Below are 25,836 nucleotides of genomic sequence, written 5' to 3' on the forward strand. Positions count from 1 at the left end.
TCCTATATACTCTGTCAGATTATGAAAGAAATAGTATAATAATTTAAAATAGTATTTTTAGTATTTATTTAAAATATAAGATTTTATTGTATGAAATGTATATATAAATTTTATATACCTTTTTCACTTGACTCTCCTTCTTTCTTTTTCTCCTTTTTCTGTCTTCTATTCTCTTTTTTTCTCTCTTTCTCTCTCTCTCTCTCTCTTACTAATATTCTTTATTTTCTTCTATATTCTGTCAGATTTTAATAAAAAAATTAAGAAAATGTACATTTTAACATTTTATATCATTTTTTTCTTTAAAATATAAAATTAATTTTAAAATTCTTAATTTATTAAATATATATTAGGTACCGCGGAAAGTTCGTGTCGTTTTTTCCGATGAACGACATCTCTTAGAAAAACGACACGAACTTTCCGCGGTACCTAATATATATATACATACATATATTTTATTTACCTTCTTTATTCGACCTTCTCTCTCTTTTTCCCTTTTCTATCTTCTATTTTCTCTTTCCAAAATATTAATTATTATATATATATAATATAATATATATACTCCAATTACTCCAGTAAGTGTCAAATCTGACGTGACAACCCACATAGCACGAAATATTACGTAAATATTTCAGTAATATTGCAATATACCAGAAATATTACGCATTATCATACTATATTACAGAAATATTACTGATATATTACATGTTGATAAATAACATTGAAATATTACAGTAATATTGTAATATATTGTTGCAAGATAATAAATAATACATATAATTAGAGCGATGTTATTGAGACGTTATTAAAATATCAAATATATTGATACTGTTGAAACATTCTTTTTGACTTTCGCGCCAATTATATTTTCTTTTGGCTTCCGCCGATATCGCATCGGACCCCGCTACGATGCAGGCGCCTCTATTAACGACGTTCACGCCGTATTATTATTATTCTTCTCAGTTCTCATGTTATGTTCACCGGCGCTCTTACGTATACACGTGTTCGCTTGTTCGCGCCTATGTTCCTTTTTTGTACTCTCGTATAATATATACTTTTCATTTGTTAGTGTCATTGCAGTTCATTTTCATTCCCGAATCTTTCGTGTAACAGGTTATGGGCCCAGGCCCGCAAGACTTATTAGGAAGTGCTTTCTTTCTCGTCTTTTCGTGAAACGTTTATTTTGTTTCCTCGCGAGCCGACATATTCCTTTGCTACCTTGCGATTCGGTCGAGCTGTTGCCAAGTGTGTGCTTTTTTCAACGACACATTGGACAAATACAGAGTGCAAAATGAGTGAGAATTCAGACTTGAGAAATATAACAAAGTTCGATGGACAAAACTTCCAGTTATGGAAATTCCAAATGAAGGCCATCTTTGTCGCACATGATCTCTTAAAGATTGTCGAGGGTATCGAAGTTAAACCAGAAAACCCGGACGACCTTCGAAATGCTTGGACAAAAAGGGATGCCCGAGCAATGTTCATTATATCGTCCTCAATGGAATATTCGCAACTCGAGTACCTTATCACGTGCACGACAGCAGCAGAGATGTGGACGAAGCTTAGCTCCATCCATGAGCAGAAAAGTGCATCAAACAAATTAACGCTTACGACAAAATTCCATGAATACCGCATGGCGCCTGGCGATTCTATTGCTCAGCACATTGCCAAAATCGAAAATATGGCAAATCAGTTAAAAGACATTGATGAAAACGTATCGGACATTATGATAATGGCCAAAATACTCGGAACCTTACCTTCAAAATACAACGCCCTTATCTCGGCTTGGGACAGCGTGAACGCAGCGGAACAAACACTCCTCCGGCTACGAGAAAGACTGATACGAGAAGAAGCCCGAATGACATCGATGGATGAAACGAGTAATGCCCTGGCTACGACGAGCATCTCAACGAACAAACAGCAGAAGCAGCGCCAACCTCGAAGCCAACCACATAGCAACGATTCAACGACATTTAAGAAGAAAATTGTGTGCAATTTTTGTCATAAAACCGGCCATATTGCAAAGTACTGTTTCGCGAAAAGAAAGACATTGAAAACAACGGACAAAAATAAAGACAATAAAAGTGACGATTCGACTAATTCCACCGCGTTCATAGTGCAAGACAACAAAATAATTGATAGAGAAATAGCAATATTTTCCGAACTCGACGAAGGCCACGTTTGGCTTCTCGATAGCGGCGCGTCGCGGCATCTTTGTTGTCAAAAAGAGTGGTTTACAAATTTGTTACCGTGCAACAACGAATATGTCTATCTCGGTGACGGCAGAAACTTAAAAGTCGAAGGTCGCGGAAGCATTCTTATTTCTCGACTAGTCAATAATGAGTGGCTTGATGGTGAAATCAACGATGTTTCATATGTTCCATATTTAAAGAAAAATCTTTTTTCCGCTGGCACATGCACCTCTAAAGGCTTTTCTATTACCTTACGTAATGACCACGCAGAAATACTTTCGAAAGATAGACAAATCGTTGCACACGGTATCAAACGAAGAAATAATTTAATACTTCTACTGATAAAACCGAGAATGAAAACCGCAGTAAACTATGCGTCTTTAGCGCCTTTAAAAATATGGCACGAACGCCTCGGCCACGTTAATTGCAATTCGCTTACTAAAATGATATCGAACGGTTCGGTCACAGGAATAAATTTATCAAATAAGAAAAGTTTCTTTTGCGAAGACTGTCCGTTAGGCAAACATGCAAGATTATCATTTACATCAAATAAAGCAAAAAGCGATATCGTTCCTGGCGAAATAGTCCATGCCGACTTATGCGGCCCGATGCAAACACCGTCGATCGGTGGAGCAAAATTTTTCTTATTATTCAAAGATGAATGTTCAGGTTATAAAACAGTTTTCTTTTTGAGACATAAAAGCGATGTTTTCGATTACTTAAAAGATTTCCTTAACTTAGTTAAAAATCAATTTGGAAGAAACATAAAAGTCCTAAGAGCCGATAATGGCACTGAATTCACAAATTTAAACACTCGCAATTTATTAAAGGAACGAGGCATAAAATTACTCACATCAGCACCTTTTACCCCGGAACAGAACGGACGCGTAGAACGCGAAATGCGCACAATCGTAGAAAGCGCACGTTCAATGCTTTTAGCGCGAAATCTTCCTAAAAATCTTTGGGGTGAAGCCGTTAACACGGCAGTTTACATACTAAACAGAACAGTACCCGCGTATCTCAAAAAGACACCAATCGAAGTTTACATGAACAAGAAACCTGATTTATCGCATATTAAAACATTCGGTTGCAACGCGTATGCTCATGTTCCTAATATTTCACGCAAAAAATGGGATCCTAAATCAGAAAAGAAACTCTTTGTTGGTTATGAAAAAGACACGCATAATTATAGATTATTAGACACGCGAACAAAACGCATTACGATTTCTAAAAATGTTATTTTTGACGAGTACCCGACTAACGAAACAAAAACAAAAGGAGTTTGGATATCTATCAATCACGACACCGAAATTGTAAACGACAATGGTCCCCACGAAGTAGAAATGTTAGATAATTCAGATATTTTTGAAGATGCGATAGGTCCACCGCCAGATCAAGTCACTGACAGATCAGAGCAGCATTTCGACGAGCAGCGCGATGGACAGGAACGATATTACTTACGCAATCGTAAAAATCTACACGCACCCGAGCGTTACGCGGCCTACGCACTATCATGCGACACACCGAACACTTATAAGGAGGCTATCACTAGTAAAGACAAAAGTCAATGGATAAACGCAATCGAAAAGGAACTAAAAGCTCATGAAGATAATCAAACATGGGAAATTACCTCACTCCCTAAAGATCGAAAACCGATAGGCTACAAATGGGTATTCAAAATAAAAGATTCATCCAACAAAAATGTGTCACATTATAAAGCGCGCTTGTGTGCCCAAGGTTTTTTGCAACAAGCCGACGTAGATTATAGTGAAATCTTTTCTACAGTTGTAAGATATGAATCAGTAAGACTCTTGTTAGCAATAGCAGCAAAAGAAAAATTAAAATCGATTCAATTTGATGTAAGCACAGCTTATCTGAACAGTAACTTAAAAGAGACTACATATATGAGAATTCCAGATGGACTGAATGTCAGAGGAGAGAATCTAGTATTAAAATTAAAAAAGGCTATTTACGGTTTAAAACAATCAGGTCGTTGTTGGAACGAAAAATTTGGTACTTTTATAAAAAGCAACGGATTCTCTCAATGTGCTTCAGATAAATGTGTATATACAGCAAATTACGAAGGAGATAAAGTGTACTTGGCCCTCTATGTAGATGACGGTCTCATATTCGCACGACACAACGAAACGCTACTAAAACTAACTTCACTACTCAACAAAAACTTCAAAATAACCACAAACAAACCCGAATACTTTGTCGGAATGGAAATACGACACGTCCATGACGGAATTTTTCTATGTCAAACAAATTACATTGATAAGATATTGCGAAAATTCAATATGTCAGAAGCGAATCCTATCAATATCCCAGCAGACCCTCACACGTACTTAGAAAGCCCGTCTAACCACGAAGAATGCAATGTCCCATATCGCGAAGCAGTCGGTTCACTCCTATTTCTATCAATGATCTCGAGACCCGACATTGCGTTTGCAGTTAGTGTTGCGAGCCGATATTTGAATAACTACAACAATGCGCACTGGAATGCTGTGAAACGCGTATTCCGCTATATCAAAGGTACTAAAGATCTCGGAATCTTATTTCGACACGAAGGCAATGGCAAACTGATAGGTTTTTCGGATGCGGATTATGCGGGCGATCGGGACACACGTCGTTCCACCTCAGGATACGTATTCACGTTAAATGAAGGATGCGTCACATGGTCATCTAAGCGACAAGCTTCTGTTAGCCTAAGCACGACGGAAGCCGAATTTATCGCTGCAAGTGAGGCGACAAAAGAAGCTATTTGGCTTCGGAAATTATTAGCCGACCTCGGACATAAATGTATCGAACCTGCCGTACTATACATAGACAATCAAAGCGCAATAAAATTATCTAGGAACCCCGAGTTCCATCGAAGGTCAAAACATATTGATGTACGACATCAGTTCTTATGCGAAAAACAACGCAATGGCGAAATTGATACCAAGTATGTAAAATCCATCGAACAAATCGCCGATGCGCTCACAAAGCCTCTATGTTATGAAAAATTTATCGCTCATAGATCTAAAATCCTCACTATTTCTAAGATGTAATAATTTTGCGAAAACGCTCAAGTAGTGGGGGTGTTGAAACATTCTTTTTGACTTTCGCGCCAATTATATTTTCTTTTGGCTTCCGCCGATATCGCATCGGACCCCGCTACGATGCAGGCGCCTCTATTAACGACGTTCACGCCGTATTATTATTATTCTTCTCAGTTCTCATGTTATGTTCACCGGCGCTCTTACGTATACACGTGTTCGCTTGTTCGCGCCTATGTTCCTTTTTTGTACTCTCGTATAATATATACTTTTCATTTGTTAGTGTCATTGCAGTTCATTTTCATTCCCGAATCTTTCGTGTAACAGATACATATATATTATATATATCATATAATATATATGTATCAATATATTTGATATAAGAAAAGTCTATTTGACCGTCATTATTATTTGCTATATTATAAACTCTATTTCGTTTAACCTTTTTATATATTTTTGTAAATTCATTTAAACTTCTTTTATGTGCTAAACGACGTTTGTGTCTATCTGTGTAATCTGTCCACACAATTTCGCCATCTGTTTCTTCACTAGATGACATGTTGATGAATGTCTAGTGTGTGTATATATATATATATATATATATATATATATATATATATATATATATATATATATATATATATACAATTTATATTCGTACCTTTTTGAAATTCAGCACTAGATTAAGTATATAATTTATTGGTGCCAAGTTATTTATTAAATCCTGACACTGATATTACGTGAAAGACACGCGCACGTTATGTTTAAGTAAGTGCGTCTTTATAGCGCCTTTACATTAGATGCTCATTGGTCGAGATAGTCTTATGTTATATATATGCAATTGTGTTATTTTGTGTGCGATAACCTTATATCGGATCGGAATGCATAGTGTGCATAATGTAACGTGCGCAGATTATTTTTCATGTGATAGTGTCAAGATTTAATAACTTTGATACTAATAAATTATATACTTAATCTAGTGCTGAGTTCCAAAAAGGTACAGATATTAATTATATAATGTATATGTGTACATACATTCAGAAATTTCATGATTTCAGTTTCCTAAAATATCGGTTTATTTTAGGTCATATATTTATCTTTGCCGTGTTTTACCAAACTTGTTGCTTCTTGTATTATTACTAACTGACTCTCGATTAAATTGTAATAACACGCTATTGGGGTTATAATAAGCATAAATATCTTTTTTAATAATGCATAATTTTTCATTTTTCTAGTACTTCAGTTCCCAAGAAACCATATTATATATATATATATATATATATATATATATATATACACATATATTACTATATATATATATATATATATATATATAATATATATAGTAATATATGTATATTTTTAATGAACTCTTTATTTCTGTCATTTTTTTCAGATTCTCTTTTCACAATAGTTGAAAATAAAATTAGAACATGTATTCAATCGTTGAATTTAATGATGGAATATTTGCTATTCCAACTATTTGGTTAAGCACAGACAAGAAAAAAGCTAAATGGCCTCCATTTGATGAAAGAAAAACTTTGAAAGCTATCTCTAGGAGAGAAGAACCTGATGAAAATTGGGAATTTTTAAGTGTCATAAGAATTTTTGGAACTGCATGTAAAATAATAATATAGGTTTTATATGTTCAATTAATAATATATGTTATATAAGTGATAAAAATACTTGTTTTATTACAGCTGATTATGATAATGCTATGAAAAAAGTGTCCTTAGCAGAACAGCTGACTGATATTAGTGATTCAGAAAATGCAAAAAAGACTAGAAAACGTCGTGCACGTCGTATGTTATCAAGTGAGGATTCTGACAATGAAGAATATCCTCCAAGAAAAAGATCAAACAGAATTAAAAGTAGTATGAAAAAAACAATGAATTCCAACATCCAATATCCAGAATTTCCTTCAACATCCAAATTACCACTTATTAGTATGGAAAATGGTAATTATATATATATTTACAAATTGCATAGCAAGTAATATACTTCAGTCAATGTACTTCTCTTAAACGCTCCATTAATTTGTGATATACATATTATTTGCTTGAATATAACATAATTTCTTTTCTTGTTTCTATTATAGATAATTCAATTGAAAAACATGATGGTGATACATCAATTGTACATGATGATGATACATCAATTGTACAAAAGAAAAATACTTTTATGAAAACATTCACCATTAAAGATACTTCTACAGATATAGATGTAGATCACACAAGTAATGAAAAAATTGTTGACGTAATTGGTAAGTCATGCATAAAAGTGATTTACAAATAATGGAAATTAAAAATTTTTAATTTTTAAATATTTCTACAAAAATTATGTATGAGGAAGGAAAATATTCTCACGAAAATAAATGCCCAGATAATTTGTGCGAGTTTATATTCCTCTCACGCGTGAATATTACGTGTATAAACAAGATCTCGCAGCTTTTTTTATAAATTTATTAATGTAAAAGAAATAGTATACCTAATTTTAATCGAAATGATTTCAAATCAATTACTTTTAAAATGATTCAATTTTTGATTTCTGCTTTATTTCAGAAGCACGTATCTAAAAGATCATGCATAAACCAGAAGAAGTGAAAATCCAATGATGCGATGTCCGAAGAATAGGCTGCAATAAGATTTTTCATTCAACATCAAGAAATGCTTATTTAACAGCAGCTTCTCATTATCATGGGGAAGACTTCGGCGTTTTTTTTTCCTTTCTCTATTTTGTATTTAATCTGTTCTCCGGACATCGCATCTTCGGATTTTTACTTCTTTTAATCCATGGAGCACGACTTTTTGGATATCCGCTTTTGGAATGAAATAGAAGTCAAAAATTGGATCAATGATTACTTTAAAAGGCGAAGCATTTTTTCGTCGAGAGATTGGCACCTTACCTGAGAGATGGCAAAAAGTAATCAATTCAAAAGGATATTATTTCGATTAAAATTGAGTGTACCATTTCTTTTATATTAATAAATATAATCTAAAAAAAACCAAGAACTTATTTGTACACTTAATAATAAGTCTGTTCTTTTTAGCTAAACTAGCTGCATCAGTTCAGAGTTTATCTTTCTCCTTTCATTTCCAATGTGGAGAGAAAAAGATAAACTTTGAACTAGTGTAGCCATTTTAGCTAAAAAGAACAAACTTAATAAGATTATTAAAATATTAAGTAATAATCTTTGGTTCTCTATAGCGTAAAATTTAAAAGCTTTTTAAAGCACATTAGTCGAAGGGCGAACAATCCGCACGCGCGCACTGTGAAAGCATTGTGCAGACATTTTGTTATCTGGGTAATTGTTAAAATATTAATGTAAATATTGGGTTGGCAAGAAAGTCATGTCGTAATAAGTTTTTGTTTTCGCCTTTCATTTAAATAAAGGAAAAAACGACTTTCTTGCCAACCCAATAATTAATTTTTTTTATTTTCATAGATAACGCAATGTTGACAAAATATAATGTTGACACCTCAATTGTACAAGAGAAGAATACTTCTCAGAAAACATGTTGCATAAGAGAAACTTCAAGAAATATAGATCATACATTTTTAACAACTAATGAAAAAATAGATTATTTAATTGGTAAGCCATAAAATGGAAGTTTAAAAGATTGTTTTTTAATATTTAATTGTTTTTAATGTTGCAAATATTTATAGAATTACAAAAATTATCTATAAAGAAGGAAAATGTTGTTCTTACAAAAATTAATGATCTACTAAAATCTATCAATAGTCTGGATAAATCAGGATATATAGATAATGCTACAGTTAATAACAAGAGTAAAGATGATGATAATATTGCTTCTTTACTTCCAATTGAAGATGCAGAACAACTGAAAAACTTCGAAGAAAAATTAAAAAATAAGGAATTTTATAATCAAGTGGTACACATATTTTTGCAATTTTACAACTTATTAAACAATTTTTTTAAAACTTAAAAGTTTAGTTTAAAAGTCTTTCAAAATCATTTTTTTAATTACATTAATAAAATAAAATGCATTCAACATTATTATTATTACATATACATATTATTATACAATAATATTATTACTACATATAATTATAATATATAATTCTATCAAGAAATAGTAAATGTTGAAAAATTTTATAAAATAAGTAGAAATATTACTACAGTACAAAAAATTAGATATAAACTCTTTTGCTTTAACAAATAATATATATATATTAATAATATATATTATATATTACAAATAATCCACTTTTTAAAGTAGACAATTTCTTTTCCTGACAATTCATCTGCAATGCAAGGTATATATATATAAATTGATATTTTCTGTAGTAATAAATATATTGCAATTAATTTGTTCATAATGCTTGTGCATGTGTGTTAAATTTTCTATGCAGAGTAATCAGTATCTTTCTTTTTAAAAAATGAATGTTTTCATGAATGAAAAATGAAAATGATTAATATGTAAATTTGATTTCTATTTACGCTTATTGAATACATACTAAATAATGATAACGACTTACTATTTTATCATAAATATATATTGCATATGTTATCATAAACATATTGCTTATTATAAATAAAATAATATATTATTTATTTATTTGTAATAATTATTACAGGTGACTAAATTATATTATCGAGGAGGAAAAAATGTTGACGAAGTTGTGAACAAAATAATGAGACAAATTTTTACTAACTCTCTAGCATGTAGTTACAGTTATCTTGGAAAACAGAAAAAGAAACCGTTTTATAATTTAGTTTTATGTAAATGCGTTTTGGGTAAATTTTGTAAAATTATAATAAATTCCCAGCAAACACAAAGTAATAGTAACATAACATTATTGTGTAATAATTTTTCAACACTCAACAGTGTAACTATTACATACAAGGCAATGTTACTTGCAGTTACATTTTTGAGTGGGAAATTATAACAATAATGTTATGTTACTATTATTTTGTGTTTGCGTAAGTTTATATTGTTAAAGATAATTGAAAATAATAATAGAAATTTAATATTTCAGGTGCCGTTTATCGTCATAAATTTGATGTAACAGAGGACTACATCATTAAAAAAATAGGATTTTGGCTTGCTAATGCACCTACTCGTCAGGCTCGAGAAAAGTAAGTACAGTTTTTTAAAATATCACTTACAATAATTAAATTAAATTTTATTGCACAAACATAAATATATATATATAAAATTTTTAGAATAAAGGAAGAAAAAAGCAAGAATATAGAAAAGGAAAATGTAAAATCAAAAGACACCGACGATATTCTTGCACTTTCAGGAAATGAAAGTGAAGATTAAAAAATTTACAAACGGAAAACTTATTGTAACCATATATATATTATATGCCATTCAGTTTGTACTAACATTGTACGTAACATATTTTAATATATAAAGTATTATTGTGTATTAAAATAATTTTATTATTTAATTCCTTGCTATATTTAATATCACATAAATATTACAGAAATATTCATTAATATTACAGTAATATAATTGTGATATATGACTACAATATTACTGCGATTAATCTTCGCGGACATTTTAATATTGCTGTGACATCTCAATAATATTTAATCAATATTTCTGCTATATTTCATGGTAATATTGCAATGGAAAAATAATATTGCTGCAATATTGCTGCAACATTATGTGCTATGTGGGAAATATATATTATCAGGGAGCAGAATAAATAATGTCCGCGAAAACAATTTTGTTTATTATCGATTTGTTGTCATAGTAAATGTTGTCATAGTAAAATACAACAAACATTATTAATCAACATGGAAAGCGCACAAGCCACCAGCTCAAAAATTAATAAGGGAGGAATAAGAAAAAAGTAAGTAAAATAATAATATTATTTTACAACACAACTTTTATAATACAACATTTTATAATACAACATTATGTACATCTTTATTTTTCAGAATGTCAAAACTGGGGATAAATCCGGATAAAGAGTTGGAAGACGACCTATTAAAAGACGTAGACATGGTGGAACAAGACATTCAGCTGCACGATGCAGCTGAAAAAATCAAAAAACTTGAAGAAGAATTAGAATCTTTAAAAAAAATAGGTAAATACATTACACATATTAATACAAATGTTTGAACGCATTTTATTTAACTACAGATTTTTTACTTTTTGCTGTTGAGTTAAATAACGAAAAATATCAGGATTAATACACAATGATCTAGTTTTGCACAACACGCAATTATTCGACAATCATTAATTAATATCTCAATTATTATTTTTAAAATTACAGAATAGCAAATGATTATTTATTATTATATTTTTACATTTGCTATTCTGTAATTTTCAAAATAATAATTGAGATATTAATTAAGAAGGATTGTCGAGAATAATTGCGCGTTGCGCAAGACTATATATATATGTATATATAACTAATTAAATAATTTTTTCAAAATTTACAGTAGCAAAGAAAAAGGAAAATGAAGAAAAAGGAAAGAAGGAAAACGAAGAAAAAGGAAAGAAGGAAAACAAAGATGAAAAAAAAAGGAAGAAGAAAAGAGTAAAATGGAAAATAGATTCACAAGTGAGTAATACATAAATATAATATTAAATAAATAACAAATAATAAAATAAATAAAATATTAATAACAAACTTTTTATAGGACCAAGATGGAACAGAGGTGGTAGGGGTCAACGTAACAATAAGAATTCTTACAAAAAGCGCGGTGGACGCACATTTATTTTTAACATGTGATTTAACATATAATATTTTGTATTTAACATATAATATTTACTCTGTATTATTAGGAATTATTTTATGTTCTGTATTTTGAGAAATTCGTAGCAATATTTTTTTAGGTTCTGTATTGTTTCTATTCGGTATTGTAGCAATCCATACATGTTCCAACGTATTGTTATCAACTAGTTTATATTGTGTATGTTGTGTATTATTAGCAACTTGTCCATATTCTGTATTGTTAGCATTTGAAAGAGTAATAATTCTCATAGCGATTAACACTAATTCACCATTTAATAAAAGTTTTCGGAGTACCATATTAATGTAATTTTGAATTCTGATCTGTAAGAAAAACATTGTAGTTTGTAGAAAAGAAAGATATATGTAACATTCAGTCCTTAATTTTTATAAAACAAGAAAAGATAAATATTGAAAAAAATTGCACTTATTCATGCCGTAAAAAATTTTATCAAAAAATTATGTAAGGAACATAATACACACTGAAAACTTTTTTTTAAACATAGAAATAGAGAACGTGGAATATATAAAATATACATAATTTTTGAATATAAATATAATAAATGTAATTTTAATTTTTTTTTAAATAAAATATGTTTTACAGACAACAAGACTTCACACGCATATATTTTCTTAGACGAATGAGATAGACTTAATTTTTTTTAAATTGTTTCTTTAAGCTGGACGTAATTATCATATATGTGGCACGTACCTATATATTTGATTAACATGAGAAATTCATAGCTTTTAAATTTTTTGTAGTTTGTTTGTTTTTCTCAGGAATATACTTAAAGTATGCAAAATATTATCCAAATTGTTTGAAATTGAAAAATATAACTGTTGATTTTAGAAATATCGAACTAATGCATTCCTAATAAATTTATGATAAATGTTAAAATAATTTCTTCAACGAATACAATTAATCGTTGTGTATCTTGTCATGCAATGTAAGGATAAGAGGACAAATGTTAAGAGAAATATCAATGTCGGTAAATTTGAAATATGTGCTTTCGAGAAACTAAAACTATACGCGTGATTTATATGTATTCTTCTATATTTTAAAAGTGAAATATAAAAGAAATATAGAACAAAAAATTATTTGTTGTTGGTTACTCACCTATATATATTAATTAAAATAGAAGTGTTTGTTGCAATGCGCAAATTTGTAAGAATAATACGCCTAATACCGCTTCCAATTGGGAACGTCAAGAGACATATAAACCTATTCGCGATATTTCCATATCAAACAATCATCGAACACTGAGGAAGATATCGGTGACATACACACTTTATGCCATGTAAACAGCGTTAAGAAGCTCACACTGAGCATGACGCTACTTATCGATGGATGAGAATAGAAATTAAAAAATGTAATGAACATATATACGTAAAGTACAAAAATTAAATTGCCACGCAATTGTGATATTGAATATATAATATTTTCAAATAAAATTAACGTTTTGTGTATATAATAAAATTAATTATTCATGACAACAAAATTTAATTTATTCAATTTCTTTATTGACTGAGAGCGTAGATAGTCTTAGTTTTTACAATATAATACAAATACCTTATGTATTATAAAATTAAATTCTAATGAAAATGGACTATTTTATCGTTGTCAGATGTCCGTCCATGTCCTTTGTATACGTATTTTAAATGATAATTGTTTTTGTCACTAACGTAATCCTTTTTCATTACTCATCAAAGAATGCAAATATCTGCGTTATTCAAAATTTATAGCATTAGAAATAGCAATAATATAAGGGTATTAAAAATAATTAAAAACAAAAATTAAATAATTATAAATACTTAGATATTATTTAATAAAATCGAAGAAAAAGAATAACAACAATTACCGATACATGATTATGGCTGAGAAACAGTGAAGTAAGTCTTCCACTGACTTAAATGTTTCGCTATTTATTATATTTACTGATACTTAAGTAATACCCGTAGTTGTTGACAAGTCTTACGTATTCCAATTTTCGTTTCTTTATTTTTTTTTCAACATCTCTTGCTATTTGATATCGCTTTTTCGATGAATATTTGGTTATCTAAAACAAATTTTTTGAATAATATCAATACATACAGATCTTTACATTGCAATTTGATAGAGTACAGTGCATAGTATTGTATATATAATTCACATCAAATATGTCATATATGTAATAAATATATGTAGACATAAAGCTTTATATTTAGATACCAGGAAATGGGTATGTTAGTGTAAAGTGCAGAAAGTATACCTCGCTCATGTGCTTTTGCTCGTGCACATGTGTAATAATTACAATGAATGTTGCAATTAAGTCATTTCTTCTACAAAAACAGAGAAAAACTAAAAAACTGATAAATTTAATAGTTGTGACAAATATTAATAAATAATTATTATAATATATTTAAATGATTAAGAAATATATACAGAGACGTATATTTAAAGAAAAATGTTATTACCTATTTGAATCGAAAGTAACTTTTTCAACAATACTGAAAACAAAATTATACAGTTCAACTTGTTTTGCATGTTTTGCAACACTAAAAAAAAATGCATTAACATATTCGGGCTGAGCTCTGCGCTGTATTAATTCCGTTAAATAATGGCGAATGATAGCAAGATCTTCAGAGCAAGATAGGTATTCTAAAAATCTTTCATCAAACGTTGCATTCCATTTCTTCCATATCTCGTTCCAAATAGCGTGGTTCATTGGTATTAAATTATGACAGTATGTTCGTTTCATCTCCATCGAATTTCTGCATTACAAAAAAATATCTTATTGCTACAAATTTGCTTACATTTTGAAATTTTAATTATAAAATAATTTATTCAGCATGATACAAAAATGCAACAACATTCTGATGAAATAAATATTATACTTATAAAGTAGCTTACGAGTTGTCTTCAGAATATTTAAACTCTTCTAATAATTTCGAAGCAGCATTTCTTCGGCACTCAGAAATACCAAGAATACATGCCCATTTTACAGCTTCTTGTCTTAAATATATAGTGAGAGTATGGTCTGTCCATTCGTCAAAGTATCCTATTTTTGTAAGAAGTCCATCTATTCTGTTTTTCATTGTTTCCTAAAAATCGTTAAACTTCAATTTAACACTGTTTATTTTCGTTTATTTAATATATTTTATTTTATTTAGTATGTAAAATGTAACTTTTTTTTATGGAAATCTATCATTACCTACCATTATCAAATTACCATATTCAAGTGGAAACATACAAGTAAAAGATTCGAAAACTTTAATCATAAATTGAATGTTTTACAAGATATTTTGTATTTTATGTCAAAATGCTGTAACTTTCAAGCCTTATAACTCGAAAAGTACTTAATAAAAAATAATTTTATTATATTGTTTCGGAAACGTCTTAACACCAGCTTTAAGAATATGTAATAGAAAATAGGAGATTCTATTTAAGATTTCAAAGTTGACCTTCGCGGTGTCTTTCAAGGTCACATGAAGGTCATTTCAATATAACCATATAATAGACCATTTGATATACTAAAACTTTTGTATTGAACATTTTCTTCCATAATCATTATTTTCCAAGATATTTGACCATTACGGAACTTTCTTCCATCACTGTATATACTGGCTTCTCGAACCAAGAACTCGATGACCAAGTTCTAGTATCGTCATATAATCGAAATAAATATTTTCTCTATATATACTTGTACTTTGCTCTTAACAAATGGACGGATTAAAATTATATTTGTATGTTATATGTGTGTTTACGCATGCACACAAAATTAAATTTGTTCTCTGTTCAAATTAAGCAAAAAAATGTCTTACTAAAAAATATTTATGTAAGAAATCTTTTGCTAAATTTGAAGAAACAGCAATTTTAATGTACGTATATTTTTTGTGCTAGAAATATCTTTAGGAAATCCTACGAATAACTATTTATTATCGATCTGTATCATTCGAATCATTTTGATCAAAATGGGATGTCCTGCGGAGATCGTACATAAGATATCCACAGGACATGCTACACGGGATATCCTCAGGTAATCCTAATAACGTTTTGTTCTGGATCAAACTGGGACTATTTCGATCAAATTGGGATGTCCTGGGGAGATCTTTGCTATGTGGGTATACATATGATTATAATCTCCAAAATAAAAATCTCATTATTGTTGATAATACTAACCGATGAAACGTTATTCCATGATTTCGAGCTGCTGCTGTTATGCCACAAGCTCTACAGTATACCATTTTGATCGTTTATTTCCATACACTGTTGCATAAAAGACTATACACTGCATTTTAATGCGTACGGCGTACGGTATGCCGCTTGCCGCTATGCTCGAGCATTCCCTCACACTTTCAAAAAGTGGTCGCTTAAGATGGCTGCCATGACGTACATCCGTCCGCGGATTTGCCTAGTCCTGGCTAGTATATGCTCCCTCCTGTTTCTTTTTACTCAATGTGTACACATATCGGCATGTATCACCGGCAACGCATGCGCAAGCCATGTACATGCGAAGCGCGGAGCTCACATGTACAATGTGACTTGCGCATATATGCGGTAATCCTTCCATTCCTGCTGCTGCTGCTGTTTGTGTATCAAATCTGACCACACAGCGGTATACGTGTGTGAAGTAAAATATATGTAATACTCCTACATTGCTGATTGTGCTTGAGAGTTTCGAAAAATATTACGGTGCGGATGATATTTGTTTCTCACTCTAGAGCAAACTCTGTGCGTTGTGCGCAAGCGTTGTACCTATACATATATCCCGTACGCAGGCTACAGACGTCGCGCACGTGCAGAACGGCCAAATCGTGGTAATATAATGTAATATCTGCTAGTTTCTATTTTTTATTGTCAGTATAAATTGTGAACATGTTAAAAATAATTATATATGTAGTATATTGTTTTTAAATAACTAATCAAATGAATAATACGTACTAACATATTTAATTAATTATCTAACTCATGTACTCAATGTATTTGAATATCGTTTTTGAATGCCACTTATAAATTGCAAATTTAATTTAACTATGTAATACGAGTTTGTAATTCTATTTATACCAACTATAATTAAATTATTTATTAAACTGAAAGAGATGATAATAGGTCAGGGCCTAATAGAGACTAAATGAAATAGATAATTATAAACGTTGTAATATATACAGGGTGTCCCATTTAACTTGAGACAACTAAATATTTCGAAAAATAAGCATTGTACGAAAAAATGTCCCAAATAAACTTTTAATATTATCAAGGGGGACGTCTGCCTGTGTAAAAATTAACCTGCCGCCACCGCTCCTTGGGGGTGGGGCGGGTGGCAACTTTTAAATTTTAAATAGGAACCCCTATTTTTTATTGCAGATTCGAATTTCTTAGAAAAAAATACGTAAGTTTTGTCCGAGACATTTTTTTGAATTGATTGTGATAGATGGCGCTGTAATCAGTGAAAATTAGTTTTTGCCATTTTCTCTCACCATCGTGGTGCTTTATTTCGGTGAGTCCCCTCGCCTCTCACTATTCAATTACAATAAACCCACATAGCAAAATTTCATCCTACGGATGTCCGTGGGATGTAATGTAAAGGATTTTCAGATATCCCTGGGATGTCTGTACAAAGCCATAGGATATCCGTAGGGCATCCGTGGGATATCCGAATGTCCGCTTTTCAGATATCCGTAGGACATCCAAAAATAAATCCCTGGGATATCCCTGGGATATCCTACATATGATTAAATTAGATCCCAACAATGTCCCCTGGATATTTTTTTTTATTCAGATAAAATCCAAATAAAATTATTGAATATAGGATGGTGTTAATAATCCGATCTTATATTCGAAATCATTTTAAAACCTCATTCAATCAACAAAATGGTTGCGCAACATTATTTCATTAGTTGAATGAAATCATAAGACAATTCTAAATATAAAATTGGACTATAAATACCACCCAGAAAAATATCTATTTTAAATGTTTATTTAAAATGCCTTTAAAAAATATATTTTTTTTAAAGATTTAAACAGAAATTGTTTAGTTTTAAGTTAAGGAAACAATAAAACAGTAATCTTAATAAGTAACGTCACTCTCTTTCTCTCTCGAAAAGTTTCATATTAATTATTATTTATATTTTAAAAATTTACGACAATCTCGCTTTAATGACACCACTATCAAGATATTGTTTTATTACTATTTTTTATTACTCCTTTAAAACTAAAGAATTTTTGAAACATTTTTTCAAAATACATATTTTTTTCAAATATTTTATATAGACATTTGACATGTAAGTATCTTTATGAGCATAAAGGAAAGATTATTAGCAAAATTTCTAAAAATAAAAGCTTCTAATATATTACATTATTTTAAGAATAGACACATTTCAAAAAAGGTAAAGTACGTATAAGTAATATAAATAATAGTACATTTGAAGCACATTTTATTATAAAATATGTAATTTTTTTTAAAATTTTTTATTTATTATATAATGTAAAAATAGTCACAATAAAAATAAAATTTGTATATATAAAAACGAAAACTAAAGATACGTCTTGTACATTTCAAAATTGCACTAGTCACAGTGTTAGATATAAATTAATAAACTTGATATTACTAAATATTATAACTTAATATGAATAATATTACATACATAATATTTTATACATAAAATTGCTAATATTATGTATAATTTATACACATGAACAAAATATAAAAAAAAAGTATTAAATATTTTATTGTGCAGCATTCAGATTTTTTATTTTTTTAATTGCATGACGAAGTCATGATTTAATTGGTTCCGAAATTTCGTGCTCAGTAGCTTGCGGGTATTTTAATTGAACTGTACCTACAAATACGTATAAACATTTATATAACATAAATATAAACATATACCTCTCAATATATTTTTAATTTTTTTAAACCAGATGTTTAATGAATTAGATAGAAAGTTAATCTAATTTTTATAATTTAATAACTAAATCTAATGTATGTATTATATGTATATGCATTATGTATAGATTTATTAGTGTAAATATCTATGTGTTTAAGTGTTTGTTTATGTATTTGTATGTGTGGGTATATATATATATATATATATATATATATACGTAGTATATATTCACTAAACTTACATTCACTAAATTTATTAACAAAACAAACATTAATATTTCCTACATATACATAATTCTTGTCATTTTTCAAAGAACTAGTTATTCTTAAAGATGCATGTATTATGTTACCTTGTTTATGCCATAAGTTAAGAATATTATGTTACCTTGTTTACGCAATAATTAATGATGACTTAAATATTAGTATCTATAGTCTTTTTTTTACTGTAAATAAGCAAACTCTTCCTGCAATATAATTTAAAACAATAATATTGAATCCTATTTTTACTATACTATACATATACATAATATTACATACGTAAAACTAACTTATTTGTAAAAATTATATACATATATATATATATATATGTATATATATATATATATATATATATATATATATATATATATAATTGTGCTATAAATATATATATAGCACAAAAATTAATATAAAATATATAAATAAAAATTGTAGTAGCGGTGTTCTACTAACCAACATCTCTCAAACATAACCTTATTGATGATATATATAGAAAGATGACCTGCATATAATATAATAATTTTAGATTTTAATAATTATCTGTCAATTTAATAGTTCCTGACGCCTTATATTATCGCTTATGCGCCTTTTTCCGTTTTTTAAGGGAGAATCATAGCACAAAACTCACACTTCACTGTCTGCGTTAATCTCAATGTTCACCGATCTACAACACTAGAATTTGATTCGAGTTGTCGATTCGAGAAAGGTTAGGTAATCAAAAAGCGGTAATCTTATACAGTGATGGGAGAAAGTTCCGTAACGGTCAAATATCTTGGAAATTAATGATTATGGAAGAAAATGTTTAATACAAAAGTTTTAATATATTAAGTGGTCTATTATATGGTTATATTGAAATGACCTTCATGTGACCTTGAAGGACACCGCAAAGGTCAACTTTGAAATCTTAAATGGAAACTCCTATTTTCTATTACATATTCTTAAAGCTGGTGTCAAGACGTTTCCGAAACACTATAATGAAGTTATTTTTTATTAAATACTTTTCGAGTTATGAGGCTTGAAAGTTACAGCATTTTGACATAAAATACAAAATATCTTGTAAAACATTCAATTTTCAGGAATCTTACCTTAATACTTTTATGCATAAAATAATGAGACGAATCAATTGATATAAAGAAAACACATTGTTGCTTTTAAAAAAAAATATGCAGCTGCATGTTGCAAATTATACATATTTTTTCTTCTGAAAGATTTCTGAAAATTGAATATTTTACAAGATATTTTGTATTTTATGTCAAAATGCTGTAACCTTCAAGCCTCATAACTCGAAAAGTACTTAATAAAAAATAATTTTATTATATTGTTTCGGAAACGTCTTAACACCAGCTTTAAGAATATGTAATAGAAAATAAGAGATTCTATTTAAGATTTCAAAGTTGACCTTCGCGGTGTCTTTCAAGGTCACATGAAGGTCATTTCAATATAACCATATAATAGATCATTTGATATACTAAAACTTTTGTATTGAACATTTTCTTCCATAATCAATATTTTCCAAGATATTTGACCATTACGGAACTTTCTTCCATCACTGTATATACTGGCTTCTCGAACCAAGAACTCGATGACCAAGTTCTAGTATCGTCATATAATAGAAATAAATATTTTTTCTATATATATACTTGTACTTTGCTCTTAACAAATGGACGGATTAAAATTATATTTGTATGTTATATGTGTGTTTACGCATGCACACAAAATTAAATTTGTTCTCTGTTCAAATTAAGCAAAAAAATGTCTTACTAAAAAATATTTATGTAAGAAATCTTTTGCTAAATTTGAAGAAACAGCAATTTTAATGTACGTATATTTTTTGTGCTAGAAATATCTTTAGGAAATCCTACGAATAACTATTTATTATCGATCTGTATCATTCGAATCATTTTGATCAAAATGGGATGTCCTGCGGAGATCGTACATAAGATATCCACAGGACATGCTACACGGGATATCCTCAGGTAATCCTACGGATAACGTTTTGTTCTGGATCAAACTGGGACTATTTCGATCAAATTGGGATGTCCTGGGAAGATCTTTGCTATGTGGGAATGCTCGAAATGATGACTTTCCATTTCGATGCATTTATTAACTCGAGCTTGGAATGCTTGTACACATGTAGAAAGTGTATCTGGCGTTATTTGTGCGCAAGCATATCTAATACGTTCCACCATGTTTTCTCGAGTATTTGGTACTTTTGTATACACTTTCTCTTTAAGGTAACATAAAATTATTTCAACTTTCAAAATTATTTCAAAATTATTTCAACTTTCTTCTCTAAAGATAAATAATCCATTATTTATTTGCTGGCATAAAGAACGCGTCCGTAAAAAAACAAGTAGCTAGCGTACGTATTACTGAAATTTACTTGACTTGAAATTTAAAGAATCCAGTTATTGAAGAATTGTTCTGACTTAATTTCTTTCATTTATTTTGTTTCTCCTTTTCAGTATTTTCAGTATTTCAGAAATTTACTACATTTGTAGATGCCTCATAGTTTTGGTACGCTAGCTACTTGTTTTTTTACGGACGCGTTCTTTATTTCAGCCATTATTAAATAAATAATGGATTATTTATCTTTAGAGAAAAAAGTTGAAATAATTTTGAAAGTTGAAATAATTTTATGTTACCTTAAAGAAAAAGAGTATACAAAAATACCAAATACTCGAGAAAACATGGTGGAACGTATTAGATATGCTTGCGCACAAATAACGCCAGATACACTTTCTACATGTGTACAAGCATTCCAAGCTCGAGTTAATAAATGCATCAAAATGGAAAGTCATCATTTCGAGCATTTATTGTAATTGAATAGTGAGAGGCGAGGGGACTCACCGAAATAAAGCACCCCGATGGTGAGAGAAAATGGCAAAAACTAATTTTCACTGATTACAGCGCCATCTATCACGATTCGAAAAAATGTCTCGGACAAAACTTACGTATTTTTTTCCAAGGAATCCGAATCTGTAATAAAAAAATGGAGGTTCCTATTTGAAATTTCAAAGTTGCCACCCGCCCCACCCCCAAGGGGCGGTGGGGGCGGGTTAATTTTTATACAGCCAGACGTCCCCCTTGATAATATTAAAAATTTATTTGGGACATTTTTTCGTACAATGCTTATTTTTCGAAATATTTAGTTGTCTCAAGTTAAATGGGACACCCTGCATAGAGAAGAAAATGATTGGATTGAAGCTGATGATGCTTCAATTAGAAAAACACAATGGCCTAGAAACAATATGATACTTACAGAATTTTGTATTTTTTTAACTTAATTAATTAAAGAGGACCGTCGTATGCTGTATACTGAAAGTACGACTGGGGTGATAATGGGCCGTCTTTAGCAAAATCTAACTGATATTTCATTATTTTAGCTTTAAAAAACACTGTCGTATATATATCATTAAAAAAAAATATCTATCAATTACCTTTTTTAAAAAAAAAGGTAAAATAAAGGTGCCAAGTACACGCTCTTGTCACAATCAAAACAAATTACTAAAAAAAAAGAAATAATATCTCAAAAAATAACCTTTTCAAAAAAAAAAGGTAAAGAAAAAGGCGCCAAGTACACGCTCTTGTCACAACCAAAACAAAACAGTATTGTTTTACATTTAAAAAAAATTGCCGTATATATTAAACCTATCAAAAAACCAGTCGTATATATTACCCTTTCAAAAAAAGCTGTCGTACATATTAAAACCTTTCAACAAGTAATGCTGTTGTGTATATTAAAACTATAAAAAAATATGATATCAGGAAATGACGCCAAGTGGGATTAAAGAACTATGAAAAAAGTTGTACACTATTTCTATAAAACTCTTCTATAAAACTTTTGTACATAAAGCTGTCGTATATATTTAAAAAAAAATCTAAAAAAATGCTGTCGTACATATATTATTATATTGCATACTATATTTCACCATATTTTACATATACTATACTATATATATTATATATATTATTACATCAAGAGACACGGTAGTGTCTCGCGCCAAGTTCACGCGCAGCGCAAGACCGACCGTGTATCTTTACGCGAGCCCGAAAGTTGAGACAAGCCGAGATTATCGGATCTCAATAACGGCTGGGCCGATTGAGTTGGCAATAGGCTCAATCGATAGCGCATACCCAAATTACATAAGAAAAGTCTGCTTGTTTTTGCTCTGTGTGCTTTATAAAAATAAATATATGCATTCAAAGTCGAGAAATCTAGAAAATCATCTCGCTAGGATGTATGTCGCGTTGAGATGTATGTCGCTCGTGTCTTATTGGTCAGCGTCATCATTTTCTATTCTAACATGGCGGCGCTCAGACCTGTCAGCTCGCAGTTTTGATGTATATATTAATTACATTTATATATTAGTATCGGTTGTAAAATTATATATAACGTGTTGTGGAGACGAATAAAGATAGTGTATATAAAAAATAATAGTATTCTTCATAAAAAAAATTTTTTTCGATCTTAAAGTGCAGAAGTGTACACTCTCAGTATTCTGTAGTTAGATAATTAGTGGACAGAAAGTGTACTTTGTGCAGATGGTGGAATCTGCAAGTTTCTGACGTTAGGTGCGCCGATGGCGCTGAGAAGCCGCGCGGCGCGCGCTTACGTTTGTTTGGCATTTATATAACCTTTCAGTTCAGAAAGTGTTAAAATAAAAAAAAAAGTAATTATAGTGAATTCGGTCTAACAAATTTGGCCACTCGCACTATGCACACTTAATAAGACTGCTTATCCAGAGCAGTGTAGTGCGAGTGACCAAATTTGTTAGAAATTCGTATTAAGTGAAATAAGTGTATAAGTGTATATATATATCATTGATCAACGAGATTGTCCTTTTATGGTAAGAAGCAAAAAATTATAATTTTTATTTTGCTTTATATGTTATATAATACTTTCATATACTGTTTAGCGGCGCTCAAACAGAAGCGGTAACTTTCTTGGGCAATTGGGCAATCATGAGAGCAGTCGCAGTTTGTACGCTATTCCAGGATTAGATTATGTTGCTCATGAAGATGTGTTGTTGCCATATACTACAAATAAGAAAGCAGCATTGCAACACGAATTGTTCGATAAATTTTTGACCTATCATCCAGACAAGGAACCATGTTTTGTAGCACAAAAGATCTTCCGAGCATGGCAGAAAAAAAATCATTTATGGCTTGAATTATCGGAAGTACATAAAGAAACAGAGAATGTCTGCGTTATATTACTGTTATATATATATATATAATTTTTACCATTTACATGAGTTTTCAATATAGTAGTCATGTGAGTTTGCAAGCTCCTAGTGGTTATATATGGTATGATATGATTATCTAATTTTTATCAATATATAAGCGTTGTTTTTTTAATTTTTATTTTTTAACTCTAGGGAAACATTTAGGATGGAAAGAGAAGACGGATATTCATTTGATTTTGATTACAATACCACCTTTTTCTTTGGAATCGAAGGAAGAAGAGTTATCTACACCTAAAGTAGAAATCTGATTTCAAAGGATAATGTCAAGTGCGATTGATGAACTTGACCTGAACGTAATTTCTTGTGATTTTATTCTAAAAGCAAATTAGATAACTAATTAAACAAAAAAAGTTAGAAAATTATTAATTTTAAGATGTTAATAAGAATAACAAAACAACGTTATATATTATTTTATTATGTAATTTTACTGTTTCATTTATCAATTTAGAGGAAGCACGTCAATCCTGGGGTAATTATTGATGATTGACTGCAAATGTCGGAAGTACATAAAGAAACAACAGAGAATGTTCGCGTTACTGTTATATATAATATATATATATACCATTTATATGGGTTTTCAATATAGTAGTCATGTGAGTTTGCAAGCTCCTAGTGGTTATATGTGGTATGATTATCTAATTCTTATCAATATATAAGCGTTGTTTTTTTAATTTTATTTTTTAATTCTAGGGAAACATTTAGGATAGAAAGAGAAGACGGATATTCATTTGATTTTGTAGAATACCACCTTTTTCTTTGGAATCAAAGGAAGAAGAGTCATCTACACCTAAAGTAGAAATCTCATTTCAAAGGATGGTATCATAATTATAAGCAATGACTAGTCAGTTAAATATATAACATTTTTTTAAATGACTATGTAATGTCAAGTGCAATTGATGAACTTGATCTGAACGTGATTTCTTGTGATTAGAGGAAGCATGTCAATCCGGGGGTAATTATTGAACTAGAATAATAAGTAACAAGAAGACTATAGAATAATAATTTTTATTTATGGCTCTTTTTTATACGATGCAAGTAGTACCAGCAAAGTATTATTATAAAATGATATAAAAAAACTAGTATATACTTATATACTATACTTAATATTCTGTTGTAGTATTCTAATGCTTACATATATATTTTAGATTTATGTAATCTAAAAATTGTACGCTTTAATAAGTAATTATTATTCTATAGTCTTCTTGTTACTTATTATTTCTAGTTCATTCAATAATTACCCCCGGATTGACATGCTTCCTCTAATCACAAGAAATCACGTTCAGATCAAGTGCAATTGATGAACTTGATCTGAACGTGATTTCTTGTGATTAGAGGAAGCATGTCAATCCGGGGGTAATTATTGAACTAGAAATAATAAGTATAATAAGTAATAATAAGTAACAAGAAGACTATAGAATAATAATTTTTATTTATGGCTTTTTTATACGATGCAAGTAGTACCAGCAAAGTATTATTATAATAAAATGATATAAAAAATACTTATATACTATACTTAATATTC

General features: G+C 29.8%; 2 protein-coding genes and 3 long non-coding RNA genes across 18 annotated transcripts; 3 read left to right on the plus strand and 2 right to left on the minus strand.

Moving 5' to 3' along the window:
- The first annotated feature begins 597 nt into the window (after window positions 1-597).
- Window positions 598-10,663, plus strand: LOC136999077 (uncharacterized). 9 transcript variants are annotated; one of them, XR_010889479.1, is made up of 9 exons: window positions 598-619; window positions 6,627-6,850; window positions 6,931-7,188; window positions 7,329-7,493; window positions 7,792-8,822; window positions 8,897-9,508; window positions 9,830-9,989; window positions 10,232-10,331; window positions 10,419-10,641. XR_010889479.1 is itself a non-coding variant. In XM_067352549.1 (9 exons), the coding sequence occupies exons 5-9, from the start codon at window positions 8,684-8,686 to the stop codon at window positions 10,516-10,518; spliced, it is 603 nt and encodes a 200-aa protein (XP_067208650.1). In that variant the 5' UTR covers window positions 5,895-6,227; window positions 6,627-6,850; window positions 6,931-7,188; window positions 7,329-7,493; window positions 7,792-8,683; the 3' UTR covers window positions 10,519-10,663. The 9 variants fall into 9 exon arrangements, 8 of the variants coding, with proteins under 8 accessions (XP_067208650.1, XP_067208643.1, XP_067208644.1 ...); XM_067352549.1 differs by lacking the exons at window positions 598-619; window positions 9,830-9,989 and adding an exon at window positions 5,895-6,227 and having other exon boundaries at window positions 8,897-9,123; window positions 9,472-9,508; window positions 10,419-10,663; XM_067352542.1 differs by lacking the exons at window positions 598-619; window positions 10,419-10,641 and adding an exon at window positions 5,927-6,227 and having other exon boundaries at window positions 8,897-9,123; window positions 9,469-9,508.
- A 221-nt stretch (window positions 10,664-10,884) lies between these two features.
- Window positions 10,885-12,023, plus strand: LOC136999080 (protein Peter pan-like). The gene is made up of 4 exons (XM_067352551.1): window positions 10,885-11,056; window positions 11,145-11,293; window positions 11,652-11,773; window positions 11,853-12,023. Exons 1-4 carry the CDS (start codon window positions 11,001-11,003, stop codon window positions 12,021-12,023), a joined length of 498 nt encoding a protein of 165 aa, XP_067208652.1. The 5' UTR covers window positions 10,885-11,000.
- Window positions 12,024-12,132: 109 nt separating this feature from the next.
- LOC105674172 (uncharacterized) lies at window positions 12,133-16,793 on the minus strand. 4 transcript variants are annotated; one of them, XR_010889483.1, is made up of 4 exons: window positions 15,140-16,793; window positions 13,062-15,025; window positions 12,657-12,815; window positions 12,133-12,268 (listed from the first exon to the last, which is right to left on the minus strand). It is a non-coding gene; the product is annotated as an uncharacterized lncRNA (long non-coding RNA). The 4 variants fall into 4 exon arrangements; XR_010889481.1 differs by lacking the exon at window positions 12,657-12,815 and having other exon boundaries at window positions 13,062-14,695; window positions 14,835-15,025; window positions 15,140-16,792; XR_010889482.1 differs by lacking the exon at window positions 12,657-12,815 and having other exon boundaries at window positions 13,062-13,665; window positions 13,804-15,025; window positions 15,140-16,792.
- Window positions 16,794-18,704: 1,911 nt separating this feature from the next.
- LOC136999081 (uncharacterized) lies at window positions 18,705-20,514 on the minus strand. The gene is made up of 2 exons (XR_010889484.1): window positions 19,519-20,514; window positions 18,705-19,271 (listed from the first exon to the last, which is right to left on the minus strand). It is a non-coding gene; the product is annotated as an uncharacterized lncRNA (long non-coding RNA).
- A 65-nt stretch (window positions 20,515-20,579) lies between these two features.
- Window positions 20,580-25,621, plus strand: LOC136999082 (uncharacterized). Of its 3 annotated transcripts, XR_010889486.1 has the most exons (4): window positions 20,580-23,915; window positions 23,985-24,375; window positions 24,447-24,607; window positions 24,763-25,621. It is a non-coding gene; the product is annotated as an uncharacterized lncRNA (long non-coding RNA). The 3 variants fall into 3 exon arrangements; XR_010889485.1 differs by having other exon boundaries at window positions 20,581-23,915; window positions 24,447-25,621; XR_010889487.1 differs by having other exon boundaries at window positions 20,581-23,915; window positions 23,985-24,343; window positions 24,447-25,621.
- The last annotated feature ends 215 nt before the right edge of the window (window positions 25,622-25,836 follow it).

Source organism: Linepithema humile, chromosome 3 (assembly GCF_040581485.1).
Source record: "Linepithema humile isolate Giens D197 chromosome 3, Lhum_UNIL_v1.0, whole genome shotgun sequence".
Lineage (NCBI taxonomy): Eukaryota > Metazoa > Arthropoda > Insecta > Hymenoptera > Formicidae > Linepithema > Linepithema humile.

Bases quoted from the DNA above. Each gene is read 5' to 3' on its own strand.
- LOC136999077 (XM_067352541.1), top strand. From the start codon at position 6,664: ATGTATTCAATCGTTGAATTTAATGATGGAATATTTGCTATTCCAACT. The intron at 6,851-6,930 runs GTAAAATAATAA...GTTTTATTACAG, and splicing joins AAGAATTTTTGGAACTGCAT to CTGATTATGATAATGCTATG. The intron at 7,189-7,328 runs GTAATTATATAT...TTTCTATTATAG, and splicing joins ACTTATTAGTATGGAAAATG to ATAATTCAATTGAAAAACAT.
- LOC136999080 (XM_067352551.1), top strand. From the start codon at position 11,001: ATGGAAAGCGCACAAGCCACCAGCTCAAAAATTAATAAGGGAGGAATA. The intron at 11,057-11,144 runs GTAAGTAAAATA...TTTATTTTTCAG, and splicing joins AAGGGAGGAATAAGAAAAAA to AATGTCAAAACTGGGGATAA. The intron at 11,774-11,852 runs GTGAGTAATACA...AACTTTTTATAG, and splicing joins AATGGAAAATAGATTCACAA to GACCAAGATGGAACAGAGGT.